Raw genomic sequence first — 13724 nt, forward strand, 5'->3', positions numbered from 1 at the left:
TTCACTCCTTTTGTGTCTAGAGGCTGATGTCTGATGAGTGCATGTGCCTCCTAGCCAAACAGAAAAGATAATTATTGACTTCATGCTGCAGCTGTTCTCTCCTCTTAACAGAGCATAAAGTTGGAAGAATTTCATTTCTTTGCGAGGGAGATTCCGATATTTTCAGGAGTTGCTGGCTGACAGGCACCATGATTAGTAAACCCTATTCCCTTTGAAATCTTGGTGTAAGATGTCAATATTACATACCTAGCTTGACAGTTTATTTTTTCCATCGCTGGTTAGGGTTATTTTTGCTTTTATCCAGTCATGGCCTATAACTAGAGATGTACATGTTTCAGCAGTAAAATCTCTAGGTTTTTCATGATGTGTGCATACAACCAAGTCCGTTTGACATCTGCAATTCTCTTTGTTGACCACTTGTAATAATAAGAGCAGCTTGACACATGTGGCAGCAGTGACTTCAGTAAACTACAACTGAAATAAATATCTTTATCAGAGAAGAAAGATAAACAAGCGGTACTCTGCTTTTTAACTTAGTGATAGAAAATGGGATGCTACTTTCAAGAGCTCTCTGTCTAATCAAATTCATTACCATTACTGTAAAACCAGACAAGTGCATTCTGAAATATTAATGCTAATGTGCTACTGCTGGAAGTACCTCTTAGGTATTATATGGCAATTAATCAAAATGGCGTTTTTGTGAAAAGTGAAGCAATAAAATTAGTTCACATTCAGACAGCATTGCATGATGTTGTGGAAAGTTATGATTGTTCAGATTACTTAAAACATCCTGTGAAAAAAATACAGTATGAACAGATATGTGTTAAACACAGGAATTTGCACACTGATAAATTGAAATGGAACTAATTTCAGATTAAGATTAAAGAGATTTTTGTAAAATTCTAGAATCTCAAGTAGCTGGTATTTAAATTCTTTTTTTTTTAAACAATGATGTAATTTTAATACAGCTTTCATATTTTTCTAATTCAAAAGAAAGCACAATAAAAGTTGAGTTTTAATTAATCTAGTTTAGCTGGAGGGAGTAATTTTAAACACCACACATAAGAAGGAGAGCAACTGTAATAATAATGTATGGAACTTATAAAACCTTGGAACTTTGTCTACCAAATTTATAGATATTTACATTACAAAGAAGAATCAAAGTGCCTTGCTAGACTGGAACCATGATTTAAAAGGTTAAGCACAGTATAGTAAACAGCTTTTCAATTTATGCTCCATTATCAGTGTTTGTTTATAAATGTCACCAAACATAGCATGCTAAAAATGTTCATTTGCTGTCTCTTCAAGCCTATAAAATTACTTGGTTTCTATTTTATTTACATACTTACAGCCTTTGATTTTTAATCGGTCTCTACCCTAGCCGTCCAACTTCTGGCTAAGACTATTTTACAGCACCTTTTTACAATCACTTTGATCTACACTCCATTTTAATCTTACGTGATGCTAAAATTAAAGTATTAATGCCATTGCTTCTCATTCTAAACTGCTTCCATATTGCAGGAGAAATTGATTTTAAAAAGGAAAGTCTTAATTTCACTGATAATTAATTGTTCCTGCTTTGTATTGAGTAAAGATTAATTATTTAGATTTTACATGCTCACTAAAATTTTAAGACGTAATCCTAACCATTTAACCCTAACCATTTCCATCATATATGGAATTTAGTCTATAAATCTGAAGTAACATTAGCTTAGTTTTATATCATATCAACAGGAGGATATTTTACTTGAAGGGTGTTATGCAGACAATCTGCTGTCCTGTATTAGAATGTTTTCTAAAAGAACATAAAAAGTAATTAAAGTATTGTGTTTACAGCCAGCACTCGAAAAAAATATAATTTTCTGGAAGCTGCCTTACTGTTTGTAGATAGTGCTTCTTTCCTATTTGAAAGACTTTGTTTTTGCTGTTGGAGTCCAAGCCCTCAATGTCTGAAACCTGATAGTCTGTAGAATCATGGAGTGGTTTGGGTTGGAAGGGACCTTAAAAATCATCTGGTTCCAACCCCCTGCCATGGGCAGGGACACCTCCCACCAGACGAGGTTGCTCAAAGCCCCATCCAGCCTGGCCTTGAACACTCCCAGGGATGGGGCATCCACAGCTTCTCTGGGCAACCTGTGCCAGTGTCTGATGGGAATGTGTAGTTTCCATCTTCTTTTCATTTGAGTATTTCCTGTTTCAGAGTAATTACTGAAAGCTGATGTATTTTTGGGCTCTAGAGTTTGGCCTGATGCTTACTCGTTTGTTGTTAAGAAAAACATTTTGGGTTGTTCCTTTTAATAACTGAGACATTTTACTTCTCATGTAGTTAAATAAGCATTCTAGGTCTTGGTTTTAAGTTTAACTTGAAAGCCTTCTGGGGAAAAGACACACTTCTGGGTTAGAGGTTTTTGTTAACATTACACTAGCACATGTTGAACGAGAACCCAAAAGAAAATGCTAACCAGAAAGGAAAAAAAAAATCGATTGGGAAACCTCTATCTTAAAAAACATTTATTTTATTATTATTTTTATTCTTATACCTCAGAAATTTTCACCTCTCTCTGAATTGTAAATGACATTTTTCCGTTGGAGTTCATTACATGAGCTCTTTGCAGGACCCATTTTATTAAATGGAAGGAAAAGGAAAAGACTTTTCTTTGGATGAATTACGGTTGAGGCACTGGCCATGCTTAAGTCACTTTAATTTCTGTCTTTTAATGTATATATTGGCTTAGAGTTTTGATGGTATGTAAGTTATTTAAATCCTTTAGTAGCTCATAATAATTACTGTCTGGCTTATCTGCAACAATTCAGGATTTTACATATATGGATATCTTGAAGAGTTCTGCTTGAGCTTTTCTGGAAAATTTAATTGCCTTTCTGATACAAATAATTAAATAAAGCAGGCTCTTGGAGTCCCCGAATAAATTCAGCAATTTAGTATTTTGGATGAAAACATTGAATTTTGGAAGTAAGACACACGTTTACTTTTGTTAAACTGCAAGTTTGCACATATTAAAATAGTTGAGGAAAATGATTTTCATTAAGGAGGGATAAATACAGATGAGTTAGAACTTTGCTCATTCAACCTTTAGAGTGCAAATTATTTTTCACATGAAGTGTAGTAACTTTGAAGTCTATGTATAAAAATATACAACTTCCCACTGAGAAGCCGCTCACTTGAAATTACGTGGTAATGTAAGTGCTATTTTGTTCTGTACGATGCTTAAAAATATAAATATTATACTTTAACTAACGTGATCTGGTTTATCTTTGTGAAAACTAGCAATAATTTATGTTTGATAATATAAAGAAGAATTACCGCACTTGAGTAATAGGCTTTACTTCTTAGAGTCAGTTGTCTGAAAATTTTGTCTGAATTTTATGAAAGGTAGAGAATTAGTTATCAGTCTAGTAGGGCTGGTGTTGAACATACAATCATATATAAATATATATGTACATATGTGTATATATATGTATGTATGCCATAAAATCATTAAGGTTGGAAAACACCTTCAGGATCATCTGGTCCAACCACCAATATTACCCACCACACCATGTCCCTAACTGCCACATCCAACCTTTCCTTGAACACCCTCATTCTTTACTTGTTTCACTGATTTTCTTCATTTTCTTCATTTCTTCATTTCTTCTTCGTAAGATGCAGATACTTCTTGAAAAACGTGGCAGTTGAGTTTATGTAACTTGAATTAACTGACAACAAATCAGAAGAATTCTTTAAAATATCTTGTGTTTGCTTTGCTTTGTTCTAATGGCATATCTGACTCTAGATCAAGATAAAAGGAGGGTGTGAAGATTAGCAGATGTGTTTTTAGAAAACAATCTAAATATCTCATAAAAATTTAAAACTTTTGCTGTGACTCCATGGAGTAATTACATTTTAAACTTTGTATTATTTAGGAACTTGGCAGGACACCAGGAAATCAAGCTGGAAGGATGATGGAAGGACAGATGTCACAGCCAACATTACATTTTCGCAACCCATACTCAGAGGAAAATGGACCAGTTCCTGCAGTGACAAGTAGACTACCAGTATTGCAATATGGAAACCCTTATGCAATTCAGGAAAGAAGAGGTAAGTAAGGGGGTGTGAGTATTTTTTTTGCCCCATATATAACTTCTCTCTTACTGTTTCAAAAACAATGTTTCATTCAGTGCAGCTTAAGTACCAACCATCTGTATACTGATGTACAATTTCTTTATTGGTTACTGAATACCATTAAGTACCTTTATTTTATTGATGAGAATCAATAAGGGAAACAAAATTTTAGAGACACCTTTAGAAAAAAGATTTCTCTTTTGTTTTCTATCGTATCAAATCCAAAAATGTTTGAAGGCCCTGATTTTAAATGTAAGGTAGCGCATCTTTAATCTCAAAATACTACTGAACAAAGATGAGCTAATTAATTTTTCTTCAGATGGAGCAGATGGCGCCTTTAATCCTGATGAGATCCAAAGACCACCTGTTAGATCTTCCTTTTGGGAACTGGAAGATGATGTAGTGTGTAGTCAGCCTTCACGCAATCTTAGTCGGCCTGATGGTTTAGAAGATCCTGAGGACAGCAATGTAAGTTAACCTTTTATATTATCTTCATTTTTCCTTGATATACTTACTACTGAGTGAGTATTCAAGTGTTGCACATAGGTTTTCAGTATCTAAGAAGCCTGATACTACTGTCTTGTAAATATGGAAATTTTATTTTTTTCGTCACTTCCTAATTTGTATGTGGAAAGTAGGTTGTATCAGAACAAATGAAAACTTAAAGGATTCTGGTACCAGTATTTTCAGTTAAATGCTGAAAGAAAATTTCTGTAGCATTAGATATTTTATCCCTATATATTACTCTCTTTTTCTGTCTTTTATGAATCTGTATTTATTAAATTCCATTTTTTTTTTCTGTTAAGCATCTATTTGGAAGAGCCGCTAATTGACTGTTAATCTAAAACTGGTAAAACTGAAAGTGACGGATTCTCACTGATTTCTTTTTTGTATGTTTTAAGTGGAAACTGGTTAGCTTTTCTTTCTAATACAGTTAACTTTCACATTCTACTATAAGATATACTTTTAGAAAATTGGCTTCTGTAATGAACTGGACCATATGTCTTCATCTGAACAGGAATAGGCTTATTATTCTTCTTTATTCCAAGAACCCTTGCACCTTCAAAAAAATATTAAACAAGAAATACTTTTCTGCAGAGTATTGTGCTCTTTGCAAGTACAGTGGTATCATGACCTGTTTCTCATTTAGTCTAGTTTGCCACATTTAATTGCTATTAACCTTTGCAGAAGCTGATCAGTGTTCAGACAGGCATGATTTTAGCCCTGGTGCTCAGCACCTGTAATGGAGAAAAATGTATTTCTCCCTCCTACCTTTTGCCCCCAATGTCCATTACTGTGAATAATTAGAAAAACTGTCAGTACTTCTGCAGCCTGTTTAAGATCTAGAATGTGAGCTTAATGCTGTTGCCCACCTTTACTTCACATTTTGCATATTTAAACTGATCATTCTTGACGTAGATACTACATATGACAAGCTCTTCTCTTCTTTAGTCATCTGCTTCAGTTTAATTAGCAGGGTGTTCTTTCTGATCTATGTGCTTTGCCCTCTTGCAAGCCCAAGAGAAACAGTGCTAGAGTCTTGTGCTCATTTGCTGACACAGCTTAGATTTTTGTAATGAGATGGAATATAACAGGCTTAAATAAAGTTCATCTTGTGAAAAGGTGCCTTTAAATCAAGTAATTTATATCTTTTTTTTTTTTTTTTTTTTTTTTTTACTTTCAAATGAGAATCTGTTACTTTCTCATCCCCAAAATAGGCTATATGTGTAGAGTGAACAAATTGACACAGAAATGAGCAGTTGCAAAAATCTTTCTAGAACCTAGTAATATGCTAAAGATAAAATAGTTCTAATGCAAAACTTAAGTAATGAGGGAGAATTTCCATATATGTAGGTAACTTCTGCAGAAGTGACAGGCTCTGCCTCACGAAGAATCACAGAATGGCTGAGGTAGGAAGGGACCTCTGGAGAACATGTACTCCAACCCCCTGCTGAGCAGGATCACCTAGAGCACGTTGTACAGGATGGCATCCAGGCAGGCTTTGACTATCTCCAGAGAACCTCTCTGGGCAACCTGTGCCTGTGCTCAGTCACCCTCACAGTAAAGAAGTGCCCCCTCATATTGAGCTGGAACTTCCTGTGCTGCAGTTTGTGCCCATTGCCTCTTGTCCTGGGCACCTCTGAGAAGATCCTGGCCCCATCCTCTTGACACCTTCCCCTCAGATATTTGTACACATCGATAAGATCCCCTCTCAGTCTTCCCCAGGCTCAGCAGGCCCAGCTCTCTCCCGCCAAGGCCTCACCAGGGCTGAGCAGAAGGGGAGGATCACCTCCCTCAGCGTACTGGCAGCACTTCTCCTAACGTGCCGCTGGATACCATTGGCCTTCTTGGCCACAAGGGCACATTGCTCGCTCAGACCAGCAGATACAAATACACACATATGAAGATTACTGTTTGTTGTACTGGTTTTCAAACAAAGCTTTATAAAATGTAATTACATACATTTTAAAACCAAAAAGATACAGAGCTCTTTGTTGGCAGAAGGTTCCCTCCCAGAAGAAAAACACTGGTAGTCTTGCTGCTGTGTTACCATTGTATGGACTGGCCGTCTTCCTCTCCACATTCCTATTAGTGCATCTTATGTTAGGTCAAGAGCTTGAGGATACTTTTCACTTTCACCACAGCATGGATGTTCTGGTGGTATCCTATGTACAGTGATGAAAATGCCTACAATATTCATCTTGTCTAAGATGAGGTATCTTCTGGGCCCTGGGACTATGATACGTATGGGGCTGAGGTAGAGGCTTTATACGCACAACTGTAATATGCAGATTTTACCAAAATTGACTTTTTTCAGTCTGTAAGGCAAGGGTGTGGAAGTGTGGGCATGCCTGTTTAAGAAAAGCTTTGCCACTTGCTTCTTCTCCACAATGGGGAAGAACAGGAACAGCACCTCGTTTTCTATGAGGTATCCATCTAACCTAAGGAATAGTTCAGCAAAATGAGGCAGTCTAGCAAGTCAGACTTACCTGCTGTAGTTGCTGCTTTCATTTTTGTGCAGTTGAGTAACTTTATAAGCTTTATTAATCTGTATGGCAAAGGAGAAATTCTGAACGCTTCTCCACGCAGTGTTTTCTGACAAGAGGTTGGGTAGAATCGCTCCTCTGCAACTGTACTACCTTGGGCCAGTTACACAGTGATTTCTGAGAGGGATGAGCTGCTCTGTGTTAATCATGCCAGATAAGCACGCATGTGGTATTGATTTTGTGAAGAATATTTGACTTGCCACGAGTTCCTTCCATCATCCATCCGCTCAGCAGCACTGACTTTCCATTTTCTCATGCCCTCGTAACTGAACAAAATGTAATCATTTGGAGCAAGTCACTTCTAGAAGCAGGCATGTATGGGAGAGATCCATAAACAAAAATATATTTTTAATAATAAAGTGAGTTTTAGAAATACAGACCTGATTAGGCTTGGCAGTAAGCCCAGAATAACTGTCCCGAGACTCTTAAAGAATGTTGTGAGTCACAGCAAAAATGTGGAGTGTAGCATTTGGCAACTGACAGCCAGGTGAGGATACTTCTTGAGATTAATCCACAATGGTCTTTCTTTTAGCCAAATAACATTAAAAAACAACAACAACAAAACAAAACACAACCGCTTTGGTAAGCCCAATCTTTCTTACTAGAGATGCCAGTTACTGTCCTTTTCTATAGGATAACAGACATAAAAGGAGTAGCTGGCATCTAGATACCCATGTACCTCTTGGCTGCTTGCAGAGAGGTATAGAGAGACCGTAAAGTGTTTGAGTAGTGCTCATATGGAGCTGAGTCACAAAAAGAACATGTGTGCACCCTTCTCTCTGGTTACCTGCGCTGGACGCTGGTGGGGTGGCTGCTCTTTGATGGTTTAAAGCTTAAGATGGTGTCGCTTTGCTGGCGGTTGCGTGTGAGTGCTCTCTGGAACCTGGAGATGGGGATGGGTCAGGTCTGTGGGTTTTGCTGTCGCGGCTCTGTTGCTAATTTCCCTTTGGCAGTCTTGGAACTGAATCTGTGAACTTTTGATTGTAATCAGCAAAGCAGTAGGTCTTACTTGAGACAGAGTTGGTTAGTTTTGGTAAAATCAGGTGAGTCCAAATGACTTGGATGGCACAGCCATGGGGTCTTCGGAGTAATCTGATGCCCGTGCTTGGGATACTGCACAGGCATGGCCACTGAGAGTTGACTTCCCCGCAGTTATTGCCAAACTCTTTCTGTAAAGCAGCTTCAGCTGGCCTTCCCACTTCGGCTTTGGGGTTTTCAGGGGGTGGTTGGTTTTACTATGGGAGAGTGGCTGGTTTTAAAATGTTACACGGTGCTTTCCAACCTGACGTCCTTTATAGGAATGAGGAATGCATCACTGGTTTTACTAACTGGAAGAAACTGGGCCCTCAGTGACTGTGAACCTGTAGGAGCTGTCCTCCCTTCATGTAGTTCTCACTTTTACGGGGTACACTTGAGGAGTTTTGTCTATCTGAGATGCTAGAAATAGACAGATGGCTGTCTGAATCCAAGAAAATGGGGCATTTTCCTGTTTTCTCTCCAAGTTACCTCTAGGGGAATGTCTGAGAATTTTTAGTTACTGTTCATTGTGTATTCCTTAGCATAAGTTGTGATTAGTCACATGGTCTAAACTTTTGGGTAGACCTGTGCGGTGCGAGGAGTTGGGCTTGATGATCCTTATGGGTCCCTTCCAACCTGGGATATCCTATGGTTCTATGATCCTATGATTAGAATAGCCGTGAAATACTGCCAGGCAGTGATGAAGAGCTCAGTATTAACTTCTAGTTCCTGGTGATATATTTGTTGTCCAAACGGAAGACAGTTACTGTTATGTTACCAGTCATCATCTGTTCTTAATGTACCATTCCTTAATTATGTGGTGATCTCTGTGACATATACTGCAAGGGATGCTCTTGCTTTCTTGTTCTTTTTTTGGGTAAAGCATAAGAAAAGGTTAAGAACTGATCTTCCTATACATACTTAACTTGGCCAAGGGCAAAAGTACGGTGAGGAGACAGACTTACTTTAAGATACCATACTTCCCATGTTTAATATGGCCATTCCTGCATGGTGCACAGGTCAGAAGCTATGGGAAGGAGGTCACAGCATGATTTTTATCATTAATTGAATTGGATCATGAGAAGTTACATCCTTGGGACACACAGAACAATGTTACTCTGACATGAGAAAAGCCTTCTTGGAACTGTTAATAATTCAAACCTGCTTTTGTTGAAGCCAGTGCCTGCATGGCACTAGCCACTCACTGTATTTTTGTCTTTGAGTAATGCATGCCTAAAGACTCAGATATTCTCTTTGGCAATAGGGACAGCTATGATTTTTATGGTAGTGTAACCACCATGTGGAAAATGAATTACTTCAGGAATGATCAAGCCTGAATGCTGTTGCAGTCGGGCATCCAGGTGAGCAGTTTCTTTCAGGTCCATGTAAAGACCTGTTCTAAAAGTCATTTTTTTTGTTGTAAGCATGGGTAATTTTGAATGGGAGAGGAGACCCATCTGCAGCACATCAGTCACATAGTTATGGTTAATGCCCTCATACCTGGTTGATATTTGGTATTGCTAAGTCCTGACTACTCGCTCAAATAGCTGAGTAGTTAATAACCCTTCATAAAAGGAATAGCCTGTGCACTCGTCGCTGGGTCTGCCATCTGTCCTACACAGAGGTAGGGCCTTGAGGCCCTTTCACCACAGGAGCACCTTGTCCACCTCACCATTTCTAGCCGAGTGTTAATAAGTAAGTGCTGACCAAAAATGCCTCGTGGTCAAAAAACAACTGAGTGACAAACAGTAAAGGATTATAAGCAAGTCTTTTCTAAAGGACTTAAATGTCAATTGAGCCTGTATTTGTAGTGAAACTATTTTTTTCCCCAAGAAAGATGCAGATTCATTTTCTCAGATAAGTCCTGGTCAACTTACAAGTCTGGTATTCAACAAATTTGTCATGTTTTTGGCACCACATAAGCCGTAGCATTGTAGTATGAGAGTACTTTAAATAGTTTTTCTTCTTTAATACATACATCCTACCTCTTCCGTGACAAAAGGAACAAATAGTATTTTAAAACCCATATGCCCTTTTTACTGCAGGTGCAAAGCAAGCAAGTTAGACAGGAAAATATGTCTGTTGCTAGCATCTGTCACAGCAAGCCCCACTAGCTGCTTAATGGAAATGTTAAATGGTTGAAGCTAAACAGCTGTTGTCAGGAGAAGAAAAATATTGAGGGAATCTTCCCATCCTGCCCTATTTCCATTAACTCTTCATAAGGACAAAGCACGTTAGCCTAAAAGTGAAATATGTTTGAGTATACTTGTTAGCTACCTGTATGAAACATACTGTGTGTTATATATGCTCCCTTGCACATCTGTTTTTGAAGACCAGCTAAATAATTCATAATTCTGGCATGTGCTGTGTCTTTGAAATGAGAAGGAAAATTATTTAGGAGTTGGAGTTCCAAAAATCTTGCAGAATGTACCTATTTTCCCACCTTGAGATTAATAGGTTTGTGCTGCGTTATCGTAGAACAGAACCACGATGCTGTGTATTAGTTTGGAGCTGCATAAAGAATTGACTTAATAACACAGTTCTCATTTTCTTCCCCCTCCTTCAGTTTATTTTCCTGTTGTTGCTGTGTTCTTCCCCTAAATGTGTTTGCTTAAATCACTGTGCTCGTTTAAAACTTGATTCCTAAAAATGTCATATATATATGACATATATAAAAATACCAAAATATGTAAAAAAAAAAACAAAGACCAACAAAAAAATGTGGCCCTGTGCATGTCAGAAAGGAAGTTTTCAGAATCAGTCCTGGTAAGTATTCTTCATTTTTCTGCTTAAGAGTTCCCCATTACAGTTACAGTCAGATTTCTTCTCTTGTGAGCAGCGAGGAGCAGTGCTCGTGTTCTCCGGAGGCTGACCTGCCTTCCTCGCTTGATGGAGGCTCAGAGTCAAACCTGAGAGGCGTCAGCCTCACCATCCTCATCAGCATGCGCTGCAGCTGGAGCTCTGCACATGCTGCTGGTGGTGGTGCCGGGAGCACAATTGACAGGGCTGATGGGGGAAGCAGCCCAACTGGGCAATTTAGTTGATGCGCCTGTCTGCGGCCTGCAGCGCGGGGCATGCTTGGCTGGCGATGGCAGCCCAGGCAGATCGCTCAAACCTGACTGTTGGGAGGCAAACATGTGCAGCAGCGTCTGTCTGTCTGTCTATCTATCTATCTATCTATTTTTACTGTTACTGTAATTTCAAATTGACAGATTTTTAAGAACCCGACTTGACGTTCTATTGTGTAGAATTTAGTTTTGAATTCTGGCTCTTGGTAGAAGGCTACTACAGTTTGTAGTGTACTTGGTTTAACACAGGTTTTTCTGTTCTGGTTGAGCCCCCAGGCAGTAAGAGTGAGGTGACCTGCATTTCCGTAGTTACTCTATCAGTAGAAGCTTTCTAGTAGTCCTGGCACAGGTTTCTGCTACATGGACGTGGTCAAAAGGCAGTCTGTTCAGCTTTTCATGTTCATTAACCACATCTCTCTTTTGTACACCAAAGTAAAACTCGTCCTGCAGAGATTATAACACGAAAGGTTCGGTTTCAGCCACGGTTTTGATAGCAAAAAGATGTATTGAGAGGGGGGAAAATTGCTGCCTCTTACTGAAAATATCACTGTTTTTTTAACAGGACGATGACAACACCGTACCTTCTGCTCCCAATCCTCCCAGCCTTCTTTTGCATGAACGTGGAACAGGTTTTTGCTTTGATTCCAGGTAAATGTTTATCTTTTATTGCTCTTTAATGGGATAGATCGGCTTCTGTATCACAGGAGTCCTTTACTCAAGTTGGGGGAGAGGAGTTGGACAAGGAAGGAGAAATACTATTAAGCGTTTTCAATTGACGTTTGGTTTACAATTAACTATCAGAATTTGCTGTTACACAGGGCAGACTATTTGTTGTACCTTATTTTGACCAAATGTCAGATGTCGTTTGGTGAATGAATGAGTAACTTTTGTTTTCTTTCTCCCTCTTTTCCAACCTAATTGTGAACCTAAGTTTAGAGCTTTTATAAAGTGCTATGTTTGCTAAGAGCAAGCATTTATGAGCAGAGAGAGTGGTTTCCCATGAAACCGCTTGGCCATTAAGACATTCAATAGATCTGTATTCAGTGGAGGTTGGAATTATGTCAAAATGATGTAACTTTCTAAACGCCAAGTTATTTTGGAATCCCTGTGTAAAAAAGCTACATTAACCATATTGAATGCTTTCGGCTGAGCCATTTTAATTAACTGTATGATACGTACTCAGATACCAAGTCAGCTCAAATTCAGATTAGTAGAGCAGCAGCAGGAGCCTACCTCTGTATTTTGTTTGGCAATAACAGATTAAATAACTTTCATTTTTTTTCTTTCTCTCCACCTCTTCGTGAAGCTTTGATGTGCACAAGAAATGCCCTCTTTGCGACGTGATGTTTCCACCTAACTATGATCAGAGCAAGTTTGAGGAGCATGTGGAAAGTCACTGGAAGGTGTGCCCCATGTGCAGCGAGCAGTTCCCGCCTGACTACGACCAGCAGGGCTTTGAGAGGCACGTCCAGACGCACTTTGATCAGAACGTTTTAAATTTTGATTAAATCTTTTGTTTGCAGTGTAGCTTAAAAACAAACAACTTTGCGTAGCCCACCTATGGAAAAACAAACCACAAAACCAACAGTACAGCTTTTCTTTAACAGCGCAGATTTCTGATTAAAAGCTAGTGTACTCTAATGGGAGCCACGGTAAATCCTGGTTGTAAGCTGCTATTTGAGTTATCTTCTCTCTCTACCTAACATTATACTAAAAAAAAAAAAAAAAAAAGACCTTGTTGTGTATGTAGCTATTTATTCCCCTATTTAGTAGGATTTGGAATTTCTAAGGACACAGGAATGACTCAGCCTCAGAACAAAGACGACCAGCTTCGTGATGCTCTTCAGCTGTATAAAACAACACCAAAGCACCTATGGTTTACCTTGACCGTGAGAACTGAGGTGTGATTAAAAACGTACTAAACAGATGTTTCTCCTAGCAGATTTGTGTAGTCTCTTTTCAGTAACAGTTAAACCAGAAAGTTGCATAATTTACATAATTTACCCAATGAAACTATAGTTTTCTAGTACATTTCTGAAATGTAGATGCACGTACTGTGAGATTACAGGCCTGCAACAAAGGTAATGGCAAATACTTCAGTTTTACATATGCAGTGTTTGCCTTAAGGAACAATGTTAAATGAAGTACGTTATACCTTAAGGCAGGATTTTTGAGTTGAAAGAAACTGTTGTGCTTAAATGCCTAGAAATTAATTGTTTAAAAAGTCATTGCCATTATGTTGCAATTGCATTCAGTAGAAAATATTGTTATATTTTCACAACAGTGAATTGTGTTCATTTTTGCTTAGGGCTTTTAAAACCTTCTGCATTTTAACTTCATGTATTTCTTTCCAGTAAGTAAAAACATGTGTGTATATCTAAACATTTTATATTTACCTAACTGTATTAAGTAAATTGCTTTCCACTTGTTGTACAGTAGTCTTGTTACATTAAAAGCAGAATTATTCATGGA

General features: G+C 38.3%; 1 protein-coding gene across 3 annotated transcripts in view; it reads left to right on the top strand.

Annotated features, from left to right (window-relative positions):
• Window positions 1-13724, top strand: part of TAX1BP1 (Tax1 binding protein 1) — a 52706-nt gene extending 38982 nt beyond the window's left edge. For all 3 annotated transcript variants that reach the window (XM_035316311.1, XM_035316313.1, XM_035316312.1), the window contains 4 exons: window positions 3922-4096; window positions 4440-4588; window positions 11815-11900; window positions 12559-13724. In XM_035316311.1, the coding sequence (XP_035172202.1) occupies window positions 3922-4096; window positions 4440-4588; window positions 11815-11900; window positions 12559-12760 (612 nt within the window). In that variant the 3' untranslated portion in view covers window positions 12761-13724. The remainder of the gene's footprint in view (window positions 1-3921; window positions 4097-4439; window positions 4589-11814; window positions 11901-12558) is intronic.

This window comes from Oxyura jamaicensis, chromosome 2 (genome assembly GCF_011077185.1).
Source record: "Oxyura jamaicensis isolate SHBP4307 breed ruddy duck chromosome 2, BPBGC_Ojam_1.0, whole genome shotgun sequence".
NCBI lineage: Eukaryota > Metazoa > Chordata > Aves > Anseriformes > Anatidae > Oxyura > Oxyura jamaicensis.